General features: G+C 35.6%; 1 protein-coding gene across 1 annotated transcript in view; it reads right to left on the reverse strand.

Moving 5' to 3' along the window:
* Nucleotides 1-19466, reverse strand: part of LOC132913973 (uncharacterized) — a 92888-nt gene extending 73422 nt beyond the window's left edge. Inside the window, exon 1 of the mRNA XM_060972685.1 lies at nucleotides 16965-19466. Coding sequence (XP_060828668.1) covers nucleotides 16965-17097 — 133 coding nt within the window. The 5' untranslated portion in view covers nucleotides 17098-19466. The remainder of the gene's footprint in view (nucleotides 1-16964) is intronic.
* Nucleotides 19467-22564: the final 3098 nt, after the last annotated feature.

Consider the following 22564-nt stretch of genomic DNA (forward strand, 5'->3'; position numbering starts at 1 on the left):
ATCAAATACGTAATAATTAACGTGTAAATGTTTGTTACAAATTCATCCTCTATTTCTTAACATACACAGACATATACACATTTTCACGTTTAAATAATAAAATTACACGCATGAAAGGAATCTACTTCATCAAGGAATCTCTGCCAAAGAAATAATCAAATTTTCATTAAATATTCATATCACAGCTAACAAATTGCTATGTAACAAAGCTATGTTACAAAAACTCCATATTAATGTTTTGCTTCTAACTTTATATGTGAATTTACGAATGCAAATTTACGGTAAATATTGGCGGAACTCGATACATATTGCAAATTCCAAAATTGAAACCTCGAATTTGAAGAAAAATATTTACAAGAACGGTAAAAGGAAATTTTAATATTGGTATTTACCTGTGAGTAATTAGTAATTTTTATATCAACCATTATTCGGCATCTGACCATATAACAGCCATCTCTTCTGTACGTATACTATATATATTATACAAGTACTTATTCGTATCCATTCGTTACTTTTTTTCAAAGAATTTCATGATATTTTAAAGCTAAATATTTTTCTACCTCCTGTAGTTTCAGAGTTATAGCTTGTCCTAACTACGTAAGACTTCCTGTCTACCGATTCTAATCGAAAACAGCCATATCCGTAACGTCTTTATTCTCCAACATGCCCGGAAGTTAATGTAACATTAGCGTCCCAAGAAAACACCTAACCTAGTTCATCGCGTTAATCCTTGGTCTCCTACCACGTTCCGTGTAATTAAAGCTGGTCCAACCTGGCATACATTCAAATTCGCCTCGCAATTTTTTACCGCTCATAAACCGTGACAGTTTATAGTGTCAGCTCCTATCCACCCCTCTGTTGGCATTCCTTGCATTTGTTTTACCTTCCACGACTACGACTATGGGACGATGGTGGACAGAAAGAATAATTCTTGCGTTAATCCATTAACCAAGCGTAAGGGAATTCGTTTTTCTCCCGGTGGGAACGCGACATAAACTATTTCGCTTATTTGTACGAGCGATTACAGCCGCCGAGCTGCGGCGGACAGATAACTTTAATCGCCGCGCTGAAGACACCCGACGACTAACTGACAGAGACAGGTTCGAAACTTTCGAGGTTCTCGTACGAGCAAGGTTGTATTAGGCGTTGCTAACTGATTTATAAAGTCCGTTAGCGGTGGCTGAGCGCGTCAAACGTCCTCGTTGTCGATACAATTCGCAGTCGTTTCGAACATGGAAGACTCGCGGCTAGAAATAGAGCAAGATGTTTGATAATCGGAAAGGTTAATCGGCTTTAGTGGGATTTGAAGCGAAAAGGGAATCATGCTGACCTATTTATAAAGTTGATGCAATGGAAGATGAGTCTTTGCGGAGGTTATTGTAGTAAAGACAGTTTATATTTAGATGAAACGAAAGAAAGTGGTCGGAAGATTTGTTGACTTGCTATTATGAAAAGGAAGTATGCGGTAAATATTTGGAATAAGAGAAAGGGAGGACAATATGATATGAGAAATGTGCTGTAACTCACTAGAGGAAGAACCGTCGTTAATAATAAACACTGTTTAATATTATCGAGGATAATTATAAAACAACGATAAGTTTCACCGAGCACGCAAAGACACAATAATAATTAATCTTCCGAGGTCACGAACTACAAAAAAGCTTCAAAAAAGAATCGTAAAGATAAAGGATCTTGGTCTCCTTGTAGCTAATTCAAAATGAAATTGCTTTTGATCCACTTCACAGATCTATACTTTCTACACGAATATCTCATAGGAATTACAGCAGCAAAAAGTCACAAAGAAAAGGTTGTTTAAAGTCAAAAGAGGAAGAGATGAGTAGAACGAAACGAGAGCAACTTGAAAAACCTCCAAGAATGGTTACTGAAAATTTGCCGGGCTCTCTCCTGAATTAAAACAAACATTGCACGGAACAAGAATGTCACTATTCCTCGAATTGTAGAATTCACGAGGAGGCCCTCTATTTTCGCTATATGCTGCGAGCGCAAAAATTTACTCTTATTCGCCTCTGAAGCGTAGCTGCGCGACGTGTATTTTTACAAGAGTTTCGCAGAAGAAGCAGAGTCGTACATAAAGCAGAAGATACAGAAGCGTAGCGTCGTCTGTTTTGAAATTTCATGGCGTCACAACCGGAGTCTTCGTAGTAACATCCTTCAACTCACGTCAACGTTTCGTTAAAGGTTCCACGCTCGTCGTAAATCATTCTTTGCGGTACTGTAAAACTCGCGACACTCTTTCATCTCCTCAGAATTCGAAAAATGTGCTATTAAGATGAAAATTCCGTAGAAGCTTTCATTATTTGTTTTCGAGTTAAAAAGGAAAACGCCGGTTCCACCATTTTGAAGCTTACTTTGATTGCACCAAACGTTCTACTGCGTGTCATTAACGTAATTTGAGAGAAATTTCATTTCTGTTTCACGAGAATCGTACAATGTAGCGGAAAAGCGATTTGCAGGTGTGTACGTCCATTTTCAACGTCAAATGGATTTTTTATTCATTTAATGGAATAAAAGGGGCTCGCGGAGATGTAATGGGCCGAAAATTACACGATTCCTGGAAATTGCTGGTGTAGGTGTCAACAGACTGATTGACTTCAAAGAGCAATACATATTTCAGTATGTTAAAGAGTATGCGCCCTTTTTTTTCCTTTCTTTTCGACAGATGCAAAAATAGAAAATGAAATTGTACGAAATTTCGAGATACTGTAAATTGGAAACACAGTTTCTTGCACAGTCAGAAAGATACAAATTCATTTGGTATAATTCTTTACAAGGCTACTACATTTTAGTCAAGCATCTCGAACTTTCAGAATCCATCCCTCGAAAGACTGAAGTACCTCAAACAATTTCCCGCTTAAGAGAGCGATACATACATTTTATATTTTAAATTATATTTTACAAACTGCTATCCGCAACTGAGAGGGAAGCATTTACAAACTTCCAGAGTTGACCTCCCAAAGGACGAAATTTCACCAAACAACCTCCAATTTAAAATACAAGCAACGAACAACGTATCTAGCTAATTTTCTCAAGTAAAACTAAATCCCCTAACATCTCACTTACTTCCACCGAAACTAAATTCAACCGTTCCACTTCCACGCAGCCTAGAAACCAGCACCTTCCCCTGAAAGATAAATTCAAACATTCTACCCACTACTCAAACACAGAATCAACTATAATATCGTACTATACAGAAACGAGCTTAAATATATCATTCGTATCTAGAAAGCTATTTCGACGATTCCTATGCTATTTCATCCTTAAACTCAGCCCCCTTTGCAGCATAATCTTTCGGCCGTTAAATCTCGAGGACGAACTGGTACCGTATAAACACTTGCTCTTGCGCGCGCAATCTACCGGACGATAATCGGTGCTTTCGATACTCGTCGAGTAGATAGAAGTACGAAATTCGTCGCGAGATAACGTTCGCTTTACGTGAACCAAGAGGTTCGGTAACACGGCCAATAAGGCGGTCGAGTGGCGTTTACGTTCGGGAAACGCGTTTCCTCGCTCGTCTTCAACCGTAATCCGGAGGACGCGGGCCAATTCCAGTTCCTCTGCTACGTTTAATGGCCGAGACGAGTCGTCTTCGTCGAGAATCCGCTCGTTACGAACGCCAGAGTATCCTCGATAAAAGGACGCCAGATATTGACCCTCTCTACATCGTGATTAATACACTGCGCGTAATCCCTCGATGCTTCTTTTTACTTCTTTCTCTCTTTTTCCCTAGTTGATTTTTGCTTGTTGCGTACGATTGAAATGCGTAGCGTTTAGAAGGTATCCGATCGAGAGTCGGCCTCTAGGATGGATTTCCACTGGGACTGCAAGTTAATTCTACGAGGACGCAAGTTTTAAATACATACGGACGATGGATGTAACAGAAGTGAAGGTTTCAGCGGAGGGGATGAAGGGTGAAATCGACAATATGTTTGAGAAACGTAGAGAATAATTTCGTGATAAGAAAAATTCAAATGTGGCATGAAACTGAAATATATTCCTGTTCTTTTTTTTCATTGAGAGAGAATGGGATAAACTTGTTTTTCCGTGAAGCGAGGATCGATTTATAGTAAGACTTTATTTCCTTGAAACGAGGAGAAGATCCGGAAAGATTTGTTGTCAAGAGGATTCAAGGATAAAGGAAAAGGGAAATTTTTATGAAAATATGAGAAACGTCATAGAATTTAGATATTATTTATTTGCGGATTGATAGAAGAAAAGTAAAGTTGTACTTTGGTGAAAAAATAGCACGGAAATTTTGTGGTGAGAAGATTTCGGATAATATGAAAAACGTTATGCAATACAAATATCGGTTATTTAAGGAAAACAGGATGATGATGCGCTTCGGTAAAGAAGCTCGAGGGATGAAGAAAATATTTGTGCTACTTAATAAGGGAACTTTTAGAGTTCTGTAGAAGCATCGATAATCTTCTATTGTAACAAAACAATGGATGAAAGGTTTCTTTTATAACCAATTGATTCTGAAAATACCACAATGTTGCCTAGTAAAAAAAGCTAAAAATACTGTGAAATTAAAAGCTCTCTTTTTTGCAAGGAGGAATTTGTAGGCTAGAGAAAAGAATCAATTTGTATTCTAGAGAAAAAGTTCTATCGTTCATTAGCAATCTTTCACATTGTTTCGAAAAGGAACATTCAACAGAAGAGAAAAGAGGGAGATTTTCTTTCATGAGCACTTGATGGTGGTAATACTACTTTGCCACCTGATAAGAAAACTAACAATGTCGTACAATTGAAAAGCCTTTTTGGCGAGAGAAAGGATCAATTTTTGCTCTGATAAAGATATTCAAGGAGCGGAAAATGTAAAATATATAATTAGCCGATAAGAAAGTTGAAAGTACCACGATATCGAAGAGTTGTTCTTTAAGATAAAGAAAAATGGACAAATTTATACTTTACAGTCGGTGAATTAAAGAAATTTCTTTTTTATACTAATAGAACCATTAGTAATCTTGATCATCGTATAGCAGATCATGGTAGATTCGAAAAAGAGAAAAAGAGAAAAGCTTCTTACAGTGACAAAAGGTTATTCGATGCGACATTTCCAGTAGATCTATGATCCTCGAGGACTTTCTGTCGTATCCAGACATCGGAAGAGAATTTGGAGAATCAGAGGCAGAACAGTTCGACTCGAAGCGTCTTTGAACAACGGTGCACTTTGAACTTCTCTCCAAGCAAACTGAGAAATTCATAAGAAGTCCACGGATTATTCGACGAAAACTTGGCACTTGCTACGTGTTTTTATTAAACTCTGCAAAGAGAACTTTTCACTTGAACTGACACCTTTTAATAAAACATCTCTTAGTAGATGTAGATACACGTATAGCTTTCCCCCTGAATAAAAACGATGTAGCTCGTATCCCACAGATCAACTGAATTTATATGACATTGAATTGTCAAATTTTAAAAAGGAGGACAAATATCTCGAGCAAAAGTTGAAAGATAAAAACGACCTGTATCAAGTTTCGTCTTATTTCTGTAAAAAATTTTTTGTTTAATATATCTAGAAATAAATGTACGCTTTAATATCTTTAATTTTCTTTTTCAATAAATTCCAATTGTTTCTAACATTAGATCTATTAAATCGACCAAAATGTCCGATTTCATATCTTTTGTCTTTACAATTTATTATCTAACGTTATTTAATTTGACATTGGGTTTCATTAAAAAACATGACTACGTATATTAATTTATTTTTATCACATCGTATAATCCTAAAAAGAAAAAAGAAGATCGGTCAAGTTTTGATTTCGTTAACAACTTCCAATTAGAAAATATCGTCGAATGGTATTCGAAAAGGAGATTTTAGCTTTTAAAAGGAATATGTAATCAGTCTAAAGGATAAAATGAAAGTCAGACGGATGTTAAAGAGAGGCTTATCATCCAGCTTTGAACAACTTTTCGAAAGCGTCAATGAAAGGTAGGAAATGAGAGAAAGAGGCGGGATTAGAGTCGAGTGAACCAACCATGGTGCTTATGAAAACGATAAAAGCCAGAAAATTGTCCACAATATAAGGTCGAAATATTGCGGTCTGTATACCGCTCTCTTTCACCAACTTTTCCCGAATGATATTTGTTTATATCCCTACTGGCAGCGGTGCTATTCAGATCGCGAGACGACTGGAAACGTAATTTCGATATGAATACGCACGAAACGATGTCGTTTCAACACTTTCGCGCGATCTTTCGGACGCCTTCTGTTTCGCTGAATTACCGCTACAAACGGTCTGTATTTTCTACATTTCCGCTTTAGACGTTCAGGAATAAGTAAAAAGTATCTCGAAATAAAACATAGAGAAGCGAAAAGCGATATGTTTGAAACGAAACGTGCTTTAACGACGAGTAGAGAGCACTATTTTCTGTGTGTTTTTTCTAGTTGTATTTCTAGGGGGCGGGAGGAGGGCTGAATAGATAGGATTCCATATAAAAAAAATTTGTGAGAAAGGAAATTTGTATACATACCTACTGTAATGCTACGGGTAGGTACTTTAATTTCTTCATACTTTATAAAATTATAAAATAATAATGTTAGAAAAGAAGATAGCATGAAAGAATATTAAGCAAAAACATACATTTCATAGAAAAGAGTTGCAAATAAAATGATGTCAACTCGACTTTGTTCTTTCATTGTGCTTTCATTATACTTCGGTTAATTATATTTTGTATAAGTATCAAAACAATCTTACATCCTAATGTCTCTGATTACTGTAATGGCTAGATATCTTAATAAATATACTTAAAGAAGTGTAACCTAGGTAGAAAATTGTTTTATCTACTAAATATTGCAGAAAGTACTATATTTTGGACATTCTATGTATTTGTGCAAATTGTATGTATTCTGTGCGTTGTTGAACCTTCAGATTTTCTATAAATGCATAAAAAATCCACAGTCTAGTAATAATGTCACACTATTTGAATTTTACTAGAATACCAAGACCAAAGTAAGTGCAGCATTGCATTAGAAGTAGTCACATAAGTCTTGACAAAATTGCCGATCGAATCTACAGTCAAACGTATCTTAATCAATTTCATCGGAGGTTCGTTAGTCAGAGGTAGAACGATTCCATGCTTGTCCTTCGGTCTTTATTTTCTTGCTTGATCATGGAAAAGAGTGGGAAGCTCATTTACCTCGCAGGCGGATCACTACGAAGTGATTGATCGCGTTCCGTCGTGAATCCATCGGTCAGCTTACTCTGATCGATTTCAGAGAGAATCCGCTGCAATTTTTCTTGCGGTGCATCCGGACATGAAAAATTATCTCGTACTCGTTACGAGCACGATTACTCATGATCGAGACTTTCTGTTTCAGATAAGATGAAATTAGTTGGTTACAGTTTTTGTGGCAACCGAATGTTTCAGCACGAGATGAGAGAATTGACGTGGAAAACTTCAAATACCCGGTATGCTTAACATTTCCGATAATCTACATTTACCTTACTCAGACATTATTTATCAGCTATTTGTATCATCTCTAAAACCAGAAACAGAAATGATGTCCCTTGAAATCTCCGTATATTCGATCTCTCGTATTAAATACTTAAAATACTTCTACCATCTTTAATATTTAACATTTCCAGTGACCCACATTCATCTCACTCACACACAATTATTTATTTAGGAGCAATTGTCACTATCACTTCTTAAACTAGAGACTCGAAAACCGGAAAGCAGACTTAAAAGCATACCAAACATTGACGGTTCGATCCAGTACCCTGGAGATCACGCACGAATTAAAGCTCACTGGTGACGATGTTCAAAGAAACCCGTAATCCGTAAATCATTGGGTTGGTCTGATAATGCAAACTTAATGAAAGAGCCGACACCAAGCTGCTGTGCTTCAGTCGCGTGACCTCGGGACTACGCTGATTCCCTCGCTGGATATTCTAATGGGCGGCAACCCTTATGCGGACCATGAACGCATTTAGTCGAATGGGTTAAAACTGCAGTTATTTGCGGTGCACTTCAATCGAATTGGCTGCCGTTTGCATAATCTCCGGCCTTCTTCGCGTGCACACCGAAGCATTCTGTGTGTGCAGGCAGCTTCTTTTCCGCTTCTCAGCCGGTTCTTCCCTTTCTGTACAACCTCCATCATGCCGTCGCCCCTTTCCGCCCTTCGCCGCGCCACTCTCTGGCACACAACCGATGAAAACGTTTCGCGGTTCCATCCTTCCTTTCGCTGCGGCTGTTTACGACCAGATGCAGTCTGATTTATTCCAGTCGCTACTGCTCTCCTAAGGAGCCATCGATTTCCCGATCACAGGAGCAAGATCGTTTCCGTACGCCGTCGTTTTCGAATTATACATCGTATGTGTATTATATGGATAAGGTAAATAGAATGGAGTCTACAAAGACTGCGTCGTTCGTTTCTCACGGTATTGAGGTGGATGTTTCGACTTGTTTGGGTTATTATTTGAAGGTGCGTGGAGGATGGGAGATTGGTTCTGTTTGAAGATCTTACATAAAGAAAATTGATAGGCAGGAATTATATAGCATACGTGTGGTGGATGAAGTAAATAAAACACCTGGAATCCTCAAAGCCAGTTACGTTTCCTCCTTTCGTTACTTTAAGGTTTTTTTAAGGTTGTTAGTTAATCGCGTTTGATTAGTTACTTTTATTACTGGTTGAGAATGGGCAATTAATTCTGTTTGAAGAGCGCATACTCGTATAGGGAAAATTTATGTGTGTGGGGTTATATACCGTACGTATAATATGTAGAGTAAATAAAATAGAATTTTCAAAGCCAGTTACGTTTCCTTCTTCTGTTCCTTTAAGACCGAAAGTTAGTCATGTTTGGTTAGTTACTACTGTGACTCGTTCAGAATGAAAGATTAATTTTATTTGAAAATCATATAAGGAAAATTATTTTAATACATCTAGTGGCAACAAATCAGTTCAGACGATAATGCTGAGGTTTTGTAAAAAGAACCAAGGTTCTAATTAATGTTATAACAATAAATATTATCGATCTGTTTAAATTGTTTTATCAAATAGATATACACGTGATCAGATCGTTGTTATATTATCAAATTTTATTATCAAATACATCATTAAAATCAGTCTACAATCCAACATTAAATTGTTAAAGATCTTCTAGCATGGAAGAATGGTGAACGACAAAAACATTTATAGCGATCATAAGATCCTCAAACTCGTATACGATCGATACACGTTGTCGAAGCTATGATATCTCTAGAAGGTGTTATTACTTCCTCTCCTTAGGGAGCTCAATAACAGAGGACCAATAAATCAATCTGGTCACCTATCTACTTGATATATTGCCTGATTTACATTCAGCAGATTTGCATTCAAGGTGACTAATGACGAGCACTTCTAAGCACTCGCGAGACAGATTCGTCAGTATTCGTTTTCTAAATTTCGAATGGACAACTATCTGCCTTAATTCAAGTAACGATATATGTATATATTAATTTAATGTTCAAATCTTAGATTGATTGAAATACATGTTTCTAGTCACATTCCAAAGCTTTATATGTATAGTTTTCATGGAATGTCAACCATTTGTTACGAATAAAGAATTTTATAGAATTAGAATTTTACATGTACGCTACCATTCAGAAGTACAAAAACTTACGGATAAATTAGAAGTGTATGTAATAATATACAGCGTAAATATTAAAATGTATTAGTTCAATGTCCATATAAAATATTTTAATTCCATAAAAAGATAGGAAGCGTTACTTCTAGTTACTAATGCATATTGATTCAATTATTACAGTTTATAGATTTTGCTACAATTCACGTGCTTACTATTATCACAGGTCATTCGAAATGTGTGAATACTCATGAGTGGCAGTACATGTATATATGTTTCAAATTATGTCTCAACGAGATTCGAACAAGATGTTCAAAGATGAAATCAGAATCCTCACGCTTTCAACTCAACGTCATTTAACTTCTCCTGTAGAAACGCTAGCTAAGCAGTTCCCATTTCATCGATAGCGAGGAATCGTGCAAACGACCAATTCTGCCCCCATTCGAGAAATTCCTTTCAAACGATGGAAACAAAAATTCTTTACAATTTTTGTCTCAATAGAAAAAGTTACACATCTATAAATGATTTGTAGCGGTAAAAGGAACGAAATATTTGCAGAGACAACAAAATTCGCGTGCTCATTCCCATTGAAGCGTAGAATTTTCAATGTGAACGTATTTTGCATGGATCTGCTGCACCTTCAAGAGTGAAATGGATAATATTAGATAGTAGATACAATATTAAGCGGATAAGTTAATTCGATCCCTTTAAATTTACTCATTTCTGATGATTATCTTAAATTTAAGTATTTTATCCCTTTACATTAGCTTTGGAAGACTGTCGATGTTCATGTGATTTCAGATGACTTCCTTAAACAAAGGAGAATATTTTGACAACTAAGTTTGTACATATCACGTAGCCCATGAATAAAATTTGAATTTCCGTCTAAGATACACGGGATTAATATACACAGCTTATCGGATGAGGGAAAACACTTGCTGTTTACATTAAAAAAGGAAGGAAATACTTTCCCCTAACGTAGAATAACGTAGAATTTCATTTTTTATACTATTCACAAACGAGTTTCCATAATTTAGTCACATTTTAATTGTAAAATATTCACATTGATGCGAAAAATTAATGAAATACGATTATAACCATACGGGATGTACGAATGATACGTCGAGTACAACTTTCCTTTCCAATCTTACGTAACGGAAATATGCTCAAAATTAACCTGGACTTTTCTTGCTTAATTAAGCCTGTAATGAGTTCAATAACGAGTTCGAAACCTTGTTCACCAACTTCATGATCCAACGTTGCTTGTGACGACACATTAAATTCTCCTCTATAAATTGATTTCCCTCCTCCATTTCAACGGTGCGCGCTACTTTCGCTTTATTTTGTCCTTTGTTTTTTCTTCCTCTTTTTTGTCCGCATCGTGTTTCACGAATTTATTTGCAACGTACCCTTTGTTCACTACGCGACTCGGTATAACAACGTTTCCGGTGTTTCGAAGCCACGAGTCGATTTCCCATTTGCCATCATTCCTTTACAGTTGTACAGAATTTGCGAGTAGAAACATATTTCACTTTAATATTTGCTAACATCGAAAAAAATCTGGGATCTTTAATAGAATAAGTGCAAGAAATTACACTTAATTTAAACTTTGATCTCAATTGTTAAGTTATTATATTTGTAATTTTTTGTATCATTTATAAATAGAGAAAAATATGCACGATATAATGTCTGAAAAAGAAATTAATTGAAGTTAGTACATATTTCACGAAAGTATTCTACTGTTACTTGCGAAACAATCATACAAGGAAATATTAAAGTTGCTATTTCGCATAAATATCGATATTAATTTTTGGATGGTGTAAAAATATTGTGAAATTTAAGTCCTGAAAGATAACACTATAAAATTATTATTTCACGAAAATAAATACCAATCTTTAAAAAAAACTGAACGTAGGAAATATTTAAACTCGGCAAAATTACGAATAGAATTTAAATTTCTTTAATTGGATTGCAAAATTTTGTAGTTCTCGAATTATTTCTAAGTTCATAAAAAGCAAGTAAAAAATATTATAACAACGAACGAAAAAACATAGATTCAACTCTAAGGATGCAATTCATGAATATAAATGGAATGATGAGAGAATTCAGAACATGGTACGCACATCATGCTAATTTGCGCAATTTGTTACACTCAGATGTAACAACGGCTAAAGCAAACAGGTATTCCTGTTAAAAATAACAGGTAACTAGGTGTAAACAACGGATCGTGACAAATGACGAAACGTGTTACGTTCTAAAATAAACAAACATATGTAAAAGTCATAATTGAATTAATTTAAAAAAATAGCAAAAACTATGAATAAATAAAAGTAACAAATACAATTATTTCAAAATCACTTTTGTCTAAGCTTACGCAAATATATTTAATATTTAAAGCACAAATTTAAGTAGGAAATAAAGGAACACTCGGAAGCTTCAAGTCAAACTGAAGACTATTCACATATTCGTGGAGAGCTTGAACAAACCTTTGAGCTTGAAAACTCAAGATTAAACAGAAAGCTCTTTCTTTGCAACGAGGTTAAAAATATTTGACCATAAAAGCTTAAAATTCAGCTGAAAAAAAGATTTAAATTTAAATTCAAGGATGAACTTGAAGGTATTATTTGCATAAAGAAATTAGAAAGAATTTCCCTCTGAAAATTTAAGATCAATGTAAGCTGCAGTGAATGTCATTGTCGTAAATTCCACCGTACTACTACTATTGTCTACTGGAAGATTGTACCAAGTTAAAAAAAAATCTAAGCAAGTGATTCTGATTATAAATTCAAAATCGAGTCTATTGAAGTTCTCGAAACATGTTAGAGTTCTTCGTTTGATTTGTAGCCTTTTGTAAATTAACGTGGCTTCTAATGAACCAAATAGATCGATGTAAAAATAAAATCTTAATGAAAAGGAAGATATTTTTCAAAATGTAATTACCTGTCAAACTTAACGCGATTCGCTTGGGATTTCTATATGTACTTCCAGTTATGATTTCAATCAAAATATCATGCGTTTAAGTTTTAGTACAACGCGTGGAACAAATATCGTCCGGATAAAAAGCGAAATTGCACCTGGTACGCCTCGTTTCGTCAAACAACGAATTGCGTAGGTGAAATATATTAAAATATTTGGGTAGCTGAAATATTTATTACACGGGATTTCAGTCGCTCTGTCAATCCACGCTCTTTCGCTATCGCCAGTCGTTTGTCGAAACATCTCGCGATTCACTTGTAAATATATTTCCGTTTATATTTATCGTCCGACGCGAATGAAAATTACAGAAACGCGCGGCTGAAACGTTACGTTATAAACGACGATTACCGGACTCATTATTTAACAAGTGCCGCGGTTAGTTCACGGAATGCTTTTAAAGCTTCGCCCACGATATTCAACTCGCTCTTTTGTACGGGTTGAGAGAAGACGATTGCGTCTGAAAACGTTCGCGTCGAATAGCTCGAATTAGAAAAGTTCGTTGTAATCGCTGCATTAGGAGTGAATTTTGCGTTTCACGCATGTTATTTAGTTTTCGCATCTTGAAAATGACAATGAATTAAATAAAATGATGGCGAATACAGTGCGCCCCTTAATAAATATGTTCTATTTAGAATTTCTTTACATTTCTTTTAATACGTCAAAATAGTTTCTTTTCCATTTATTCCTTTTTTCTTTTTTTTACTTTTTAAACTGTATTCAAATTTTTGTGCAAATTCATGTTTTTGAGAACATAATCAAAAATATAGAACCTCGATAGAAAATTGTTTTACAAAATATTACCAGATATTACTGGTATTGTACTTTAGGTATTTCATATATCTTTCATATGCGCATTCTATATAATTTTCAATTTCCAATAAATGCATAAGCTGTATAGCTATATAAGCTATTGTTAAGATAATAAAACGATGAATGGAACAATAATATTTTTAATTAAATTTACTAGATATTTTAAATGAGACGTTTTAATTAAGGGGGATATTGCTATGAATTTCACATTTCGCGAGTATCATTTAATCTGGATATTGATCCCAACGACAGAACCATGCATTTTCATAAGTATGAAATTGAAATTTAATAAAGACAACTTAATTTGAAATAGGTCGATTTTAATTTTTTCAAATGTAAATATAATTTGTTCTCCGTATAACGACGCAGAATATCAAAGAATAAATATTACAAACGTCAGGAAATATTTGAAAGTATACTGAACTAATCGTCTCTTCTCAACATCTTTTCTCAGAAGATGCTTTTTATGGAATCCAATACGTATGCAAAACAATGTCAGTATTTAGACATTGTGTAGCAGCCACTGGTATGCTCGATAAACGTCATTTTCAAAAGGTATATTTTACACTCGAAATTCATAAAAATATTTGAAGTATTCTCGTAACCACCTACGTATGCAACAAAAAATTTCGAACTCACCGACTGTATAAAACATGGTGAAAAAAACAAAGAGTGTCATTCATCTCAATACATAATTCACTATAAAATATTCTAGAATTTAAACGCAAATACGCTCTTAGGATCGATGTTATCCCAGTAAACATCCAGATGACAGAAATTGTGTCAATTCCGATGTGAAAATTTCACTTTGACGTATATTTAATTAAACTCTAACGTTACATCTCGACAAACGTTGAAATTGATGAATATGTGGTTAATACACTGAAAACTGTCAATTTCTGTTATGATACACTATATCAATGAAAAATCTATTTTTTCGTCAGTATTGTAATATAATATTTCGTTGCAATTCGTCCATCTATTTTCCGAACGAAGATATAATAGAATTATTGACAGAAAATAAAATAAAAATTTGGAATCATGGATTAAATTAAAGTATTTCTCATTATTTCCTATTAATCTTTTGATTTTTATTCTAATAGGCACAGTGTTCCATTTTATAATTGAGTTTTCTGAATATTTATATTACGGATGGAATGGTATTGATTTTCTTCCATGGTTCAGCTGGAATTACTCACTTACAGGCTGTCTCAGTAATCATATTACAAACAGCAGGTGAACGATTCTACGTGCAAAATTAAATCGAAAATAAAAAATGTAATTTTTCATAGTACGCTCTGTTTTCGAGAAAATTGAAATTATAATAATAAAATTAAAATTATTTACCCTACGAATTGTTATATATATAATACCAACCCAAATTCCAATATATGAATCCAAGAACACTGAGCTGTCGGCTATTTTTCACATTTCACAAAGTTAACACCTTCACTCTAAAGGTTCTGATCAGTTCGATATTTCCTAACTTAACACCTGTGCCGCAAAAATTCTGTTCAAGATCATAAACATCTAGACCCAAAAGCGCTCAACTATCATCCATTTCGTATATTTTCACCCAACACTACGTTCAAAACTACGTTCTATAGAATCCAACAGATGGCTGGCCAAATGGAAGAATCTTGTCCCGTGAATCATCCTCATGTCTACATTCGTTAATAACTTCTGCCCCTCAGTTGCCAGTCACCCTAAAATAAACGAATTCTCCAACAGGAGAAGCACCAAGAGATCAAGGATGTTTCGTTGCGGGTGAATATAGCGGTCGGCTATATTTCTCAGAGCTGGTTGAATCGCGCCGTAGCAATTAAGCGTCTCAAAGCCAAAGTCTGAACGAAAAACGCGATTCAATTTACCAACCGTTCGGCTATCCGGTCAGATAGCCGGTAAACAGCAGGCGAAAACCCGTGAAAAAGTTTCAATTATCCTAGGCGAAGATTAAATTCCCTGCCGGGCATTAGAGATTAAAGCGTTAAGAAGAAACGGAAATTTATGGCCCTCGATGAATTTGTCGTCTGAATTTCTACCAGCCCATCAGCCTTTTGTATTCAACAGAAAGCAAGAAACAGGGAAGAATTTAAACTACATCATTTTATACCTAATCGCTGCGAAATTTCCTAGTTCGCAGAAAAGTATGAAGAAACTGCTTCCAAATTCCAGTCTCGAAAATTTTCTCAAAATTTGCTGATTTCGAAAGAATCTTTAATTTATGATTTAATTGGATTTAATTTCTTTCATTTGAGAAAATTATGGATGGATATCGTGTATCAAATATTCTTATAAGTAAGTACTCAAAAAAATTCCGAATGTAAAATTATACAGGAGAAAAAAGACACAGTCATTTTGAATAAACTGAATTGTAGTATAGAAATCTTTATAATTTTAAATATTCAAACAAGTTAATAATGTGTATACGTATTCACGAATGCTTGTAAATTCGTAAAACAAAAAAATAATCGGTAAAATAGAAACATAATTTACGTTTCCTAATATTATTCGAACACACGACTAACAAGTATGTACTTCATTTCCTAACCAGAGCATTCTCATTTATCTCTATCGTAAACGTAGTATTGTATATGTTCTGCGACTTGTGAATAGTGGTGTACTGCTTTAGCTATTTCCTGCATTAACACAATATCTAAAGCAAAACAATGAAATATCATACGCGCGTTCCATCGATCTTTCAATTTACAATTAACACTAGAACTGCTCATGACTAAAGTATGAAATATGTACCAAACCAAATTAAATTGAAATTAAATTTATTATGAGATTAAAATGAAAGTTATATAATAAAATACACAATACAACGAGAAAAACAAGCTTTTATCCAAATATTTTACAAAATATTATCTGTTTCAAAAATCTCTTCAATTGATCATTTCGTCCATGCTTTGTTCAGTTCTAGTGTCAATATCAGAATTAAAATTTCACTTTGATACCGGTATAAACTAATTGATTTAATTGATCCACAATCTAATATCCACATACTACTATTAGTCAATATTATAGATATCATAATAGATTTAAAAATCTACATCATAGACTGAATAGAAAAAAATTCTACAATCGTGATTTTAATTTTCTTTATTTCAATACTGTCGTCTCATAATAATACCATTGCAATGCGATTTATATTCACTGTAAGTGATAAATCTTCCCTTCCTTCTCTATTATTAGGCAGTAATAATTAGACTACGGATATTTACGCAGATTCATATGTTTATAAACGTAATTTAAGGAGCGGTACCTAAGTAATAAATTCTTTCACGTACTAAATATTGTAACGAATAATATATTTCAAACATTTTATATATTTTTGCGCGTTACGGGCATTCTGTGTATTTTTGTGCCTTCAAATTTTCCACAAATGAATAAAAATCCGCAATCTAGTAATAATAATATATTAAATTGTTAATGACTTCTAAAATAACAAAAATGTGCGGCGAACTGAAATTTCACCCAAAATGGTAATTAACTCTATAGCCCCAGTTCTGACTCCGATTAATTCTACAAACTTCTACCCATAAGTGTTAAGCGAATTCTTAGAAAGAGGTAGAGACGTTTTCTTACCTGTCCCGAACAGAGAGCAGAGCAGCAGTAGCGCGAGCCGCATTTTCGTCGGACACATCTCCTTGTACCTGGAACACGAATCGCTCGCGATCGAAATGACACTCGAGCCACTCGCTCGCCTTGAGTGCTTCATCGTTCGCTCGACATCTGAGAAATGTCTCCGCGCAGACCGATCGTCCCTCGAGGGAACCACTCGCGTCTTGTAATTTGCACCCTGCGACTGTTAATCCAACTGATTGGGACACCTGGATAGCCTCGATCCAGGACACCTCGCACTTCTTTACCACTTGGCGAGTTTCCACCTTACTAGATTACACTTCCTCTCCTCCCTTTTATCCTCTTGCTCTTTTCCGATCCTGTCCTGGAATTTCAAAGGTTCCTTCGAATTCTTCCAGCAATTCGTGGTCGACACCGAACGTCGAAACGTTCGATGGGCGGGGACATTCGGATCGTTTGGATTGAGGTGGCGAGATGTAATACCGTCTCGAACGTTTCCTCCACTCTTTATTCCTGATTCCAGATCATTGAAACTTTGATTTTTGGGCTTGATCAGAAATATCGCTATTATCAGAATTCTTCTATTTTGGATTGATCCTTTGCTTAAAAATTAGTAATATAAGTCACTCTTTTGAGATTTAAGTTTTCTTCTTCTTTCGTTTTAATCTAGTTTAACGCACGGATTTGTAGACAGATAGAATCACTTTAATTACACATTATAATTATAACTGGGTAATGTATATTGAGGAAATAAATCCTTCATAAAACAATTCGTATCTTTTTCATGTATCTTTGGGTCACAGACTCGATTAGATCGAGTAATCCAATCTAATGAAATTTATAGATACCTAAATCGCTTTTGTCACTTTTTATAATTATGTTTTTATAGCGGAACGTATGTCGGGGAAATAGATGGTTTTTAGGAGATTTATGTTTCAACAAGAATCCAATTTATCCAGTTCCGATAATCCGATTTATAGACACACAAATCACGTCGATCATCTTTTATAATTATATTTCCACGCTGGAACGTAAATCGAGGAAATAGCTTCTCTTTAACGGATGTACATATATTTTCTTCGTGTAACGTTGGGTCACAAACTTCAAACGTTTCCAATAATCCAATCTATTAGAATTTATAGATACCTAGATCAGTTCGATCACCATAAATCGAGGCGATAGATCGACTTCGAGAAATTTACATACATTTAATCCTTATATTGGAAATTCATTTCAAACTAGAAATATTCCTAACAATTCATTTTGTAGACACTATGTTTAAATCACCTTTGATCACTTTTTATAATCTCGCAATAAAACTCATTTAATTTTTCCAAAATTCTCACATCACTATTATCCCAGACTCTTGACCATACGCACTACTGAAGCTCACGGATCGCTTAGTTGCTCGATAATAGCTAAAAGAAACCGGTTGCACTTGCTCATATACTTCAAGTGACCCACATTTTTTTTCTATCCACTCTCGATGGAAATTGCCAATCTTGCCAATACTTTCCGTCCGTCCTTCCGGTATCTACCGCGTTCTTACGAGAAGCTTTCGAGGCGTCTCCCCGGTCTCATTAGCCCGCCCTTTCATCCGAACTCTACCAGGTCATCCGATGGCGAGTTTAATCAGCAAATCCACTGAACCAACCAGTTCGTCAGCCACCCGTATTTATCACTTTGGTCAGCGACTAATTAGTAACCGGATTAATTATCCACTATTTTCCTGAAAGACACATGTTTTTCACCGACGATACCATTCGACTATATTCTTCTCAGTTCGTTAATCATCCAATTAAACAACATTTAGGTGTTCCAATGGAATTAAATACAATTTCAAAGAGATTGTTTCGTCTGATGATTTACGTACACTCTATTGTATAATATGTTTACGGTACTGCAGTAGTCGGCTTCCGCGTTGACTTCTGGTAACCTGCTGCAGAAAAGTAAAAGACGCTTCCTGCGTCACCCTAAAACGCATTCAAACGAGACACAGCCACGTGCCACTTAGCCGCACACCACGTGACACTGCCTCGCGATATGGTTAATTGTCACCATCTCTCTTCCTATCGACCGATACGATCGAACAGTATCACTGTATCACTCTAATCACACTTGCTGCATCCGATCACTTGTCCTCCATGAACCCATATAATCCTCATAAGGTGTAGGTATTTCGTGATTAAATTATACTCCTCTATCACTATCCGTTATATACACTCCTGAACAAGCTGTGTCGATACTTGGGCACGACTTGGAATGTAAACAGAGTCTCACTGAAGGATGTTACCCACCGTTTACACGCACTGAATACAAAACGAAGCGTAAACCGACGTTCACAATCGCACACGGTGTCGAATTTTGTCCGAGTGTCACGTTGTCAACGAAACGTTTCACTGTAAAACTGCTGGATTATGGAGAACTTCTCGCGTCGATCGTACACGTCGCGATACGTTGACAGGGTATCTTTTCCGTCCGAGAGTTCGTAGTTGACAGAAAGCCTTGGCGGGAGCTGCACGACGAATAAGGTGCCACTCCCACCCGCGCATGCTCCTCCACTCTAGATCGTCGTGCCCTCTCGGTCGCGCGCGCTCTTTCGCTCTCTCTGCTCCTTCCTTACCTCGCCCTTTTGCCCCATTCCAGTGCACGCGCTCCTTCACCGTTCTCTCTTGTCGCCCGCGTGTTTCTTGTTTTGCTTGAACGCGCTTTCTTTCTGTTTCGCCTCACCCCGCTGTTCGTTCATTGCCTTCGTCGATCACGAACCATCCCCTACCAACTCACTGCTCAGGCACGTGCTATACGCTCTACCCGGCTGATCCATAAACCAATTAATGAGGGAAATAAGTTGAAAATCGACTCTGCACTCCGCAACGGCCAAGTTTCATCAGATGTTTGCGTGATACTACCTGGTTATGGTGGATAATAACAATTGCTTGTGAAGCGATGAGAGGTCTCGTGAATAGTGGCTTACGTTGGATTACATGGGAGATGTTTGTTCGATGGTTTTATCCTATAAAACATTATAATATATTTGCATCGAATAACACGAAAAATTCGAGGTATGTAATCGTATTAGAAAACTTTATAATATCAGATCATCAAGCAAACATCTCGCATAAAGTCCAACCGAAATAATAAATACTCGCTTGAGATTTTTGTAAGAGAGTGTTTGATGCTTACTTGAGTTGGTTGAAGATGATTTTCGATAGAGATTGAGAGTCTCCTTTACAACGCGCTACGTTTTGAGTGTTTTGAATATTTAAGTATCTTGAAACTTTTGGGGATTTTTATCGCTTTGGAAGTTTCGGAGATATTTAATACCGTACAAGTTTCGAGGGCTTTTAATACTTTGACACGATCTGAACACTTTGCTAATTTTTTTAGCAGCATCAACAGTTTCGTTTTAACATATTTGAAGCTCTTTAAGCATTCTGCAAATTCGTCACGTTTGTGACACTTCGAAGCAATTCGTCGAACATTTCGAAACTGACAATTTTATTTGAATCGTATCGATACTTGTCTTTTCACATAGAATCTCTTACTTGCCGATTATATCGTTATTACTGAGGTACGCAGCTTACTGTATTCTTACTATTGAAAAGCAAAAGAACACTATCTATTGTGGAAATCTGACGTTACTATTTAGCCAACCCAATATTATCAATCCAAATTCGAAAAATCTGAAAATCATATCAAGACTCTTCTTTGACATTAGCTCGTTACTCATTGGACGGAAAAAAGACTCAAAGCAACCAAGGAATTTGAACATACGAAAGAGATCCAGAAGCTCATTTTCAATTTCGAGATCACGGAGCTCATTTGATCTGTCTCACGTTCCACTGAAACTACGACGACCAACGATCTCCTTGGGACAGATCGGACTGTCCTATTCAAATCGGACGTCAACTCCGGAAATTCATAGCACGTACGTTCGAGTATTGCTTCACGGATAATTGTTCCGGTGTCGGCGACACGAGTCACTATCGATTGCACACCAAGGAATTAAATATACAGATCGGACGATTAATCAAGTCACGTAGGAGCACCAAGATGATAATCTGTAATAGAATGTGCATCAGATACCCCGATTTCACCTCTTTATTTGATCAGTAGAGTCAAATCGTCGATTATGCATAACGCGAATCGGAAAACAGCCATTGTGTAGATTGAATTTTTAATGGAACACGGTTATTCGTCTCATGATAAATATCGAAATATTTCGATTATTCCAAGATTTCCCGCTTTTCTCTCAGATGTTTTATATTTATACAGTGGCTCACGAAAGCATCCGGACACTTACCATGCAATTTTTTGGAATTTCATTAGCGCCAACAAGACACGACTATCGTGATTATAACAGTTAAATGTGAAACAGTGTCCGAAAGTTTATAGCGAAGTTACAAGATATCTATTGCAAACATATCCTTGTATTTAATGAAAAATTAGTACACGCGAAGAGTCTGGAACATACAATTAGTGCCAAAGATGATTTCGGTAAATATTTTGGCTTTTTAATATAGCGAAAAATTAGGTGCTCGAATACTTTGGCGATCTGTAATATCTTGTAATTTCCATATATATTTTCAGCTCCGTTTCAAAATTGATATAATTACGATAGTCATCTCTCGTTTCATATAATGTATGTATAAAAGTAGATCATTTTATACATGACTTTAAGGCTAAGAATTTTCTCTTGCGTATAATATTTTAATTTTTAACTTTTTGACGAGAGATATGGTTAAACAGTGAAAACTCAATGAGATCGTGATTTTAATTACGCAGACTCAACTGAAAGTTTGCCTGGAATATCGTGCTGGTAGGTACTCGCACCACTTTGTCATGCAGTTATCTAACGGCCACTGAACGAAGCTAATTGAAAAATTCCCTCACGCTGCAGTCTTTTGAAAGAAACGGCATTAACCATCTTTCCCTTCGTGGAATTTCGAAAAAAAAAAAAAAGAAAAATAAATGAGCCAGAGGGATAGATATGGAAGACTCTTAGGGGAGGGAATCTTGGCCAGCTTCAAGCGGCGAGTAACTGGGTTAAATCGTAGAATACGTCGCTGTTCATGGATCCATACGATTAATGAGCTCGTTTCTGAAATTTTTTGGATGTCGTTAAGTCTATAAATATAGTTTTATTTGCTTATACGTGCACTGTGGATATTTATATGAATTTATATTTCTATGGGAATTACTGAACAAATGGACTTTGAATACAGATTTGTATCACAAGTGCATAAACATCCGAAGTCTAGTTATAATATTTAGAAAGTGAAACAAATCTCTATTTAGTGGGATAAATTTCCATTTTTTAAATTTTGCTCATAGAAATAGGAATTTATATAGGTACATAATATCCATAACCTAATTATAACGAAAATTTTCCTTCAGATATTTTGCATATCTTATATATCTAAATTTTGTTTCTGGAGATTTTAAATCATGCGTACTTCGTATTGCAAAGAATATAGAAGGAATTAAAGCGATTAACAAGGAAGTTGATTATTGAACGAGAATAGACTTTCGTGAACGTAAGTCTTGAGAAGATTTGGTAAATCTTTGTAATCTTCAAGCACATTCTTAGTATTATATACGAT

Source organism: Bombus pascuorum, chromosome 14 (genome assembly GCF_905332965.1).
Source record: "Bombus pascuorum chromosome 14, iyBomPasc1.1, whole genome shotgun sequence".
NCBI lineage: Eukaryota > Metazoa > Arthropoda > Insecta > Hymenoptera > Apidae > Bombus > Bombus pascuorum.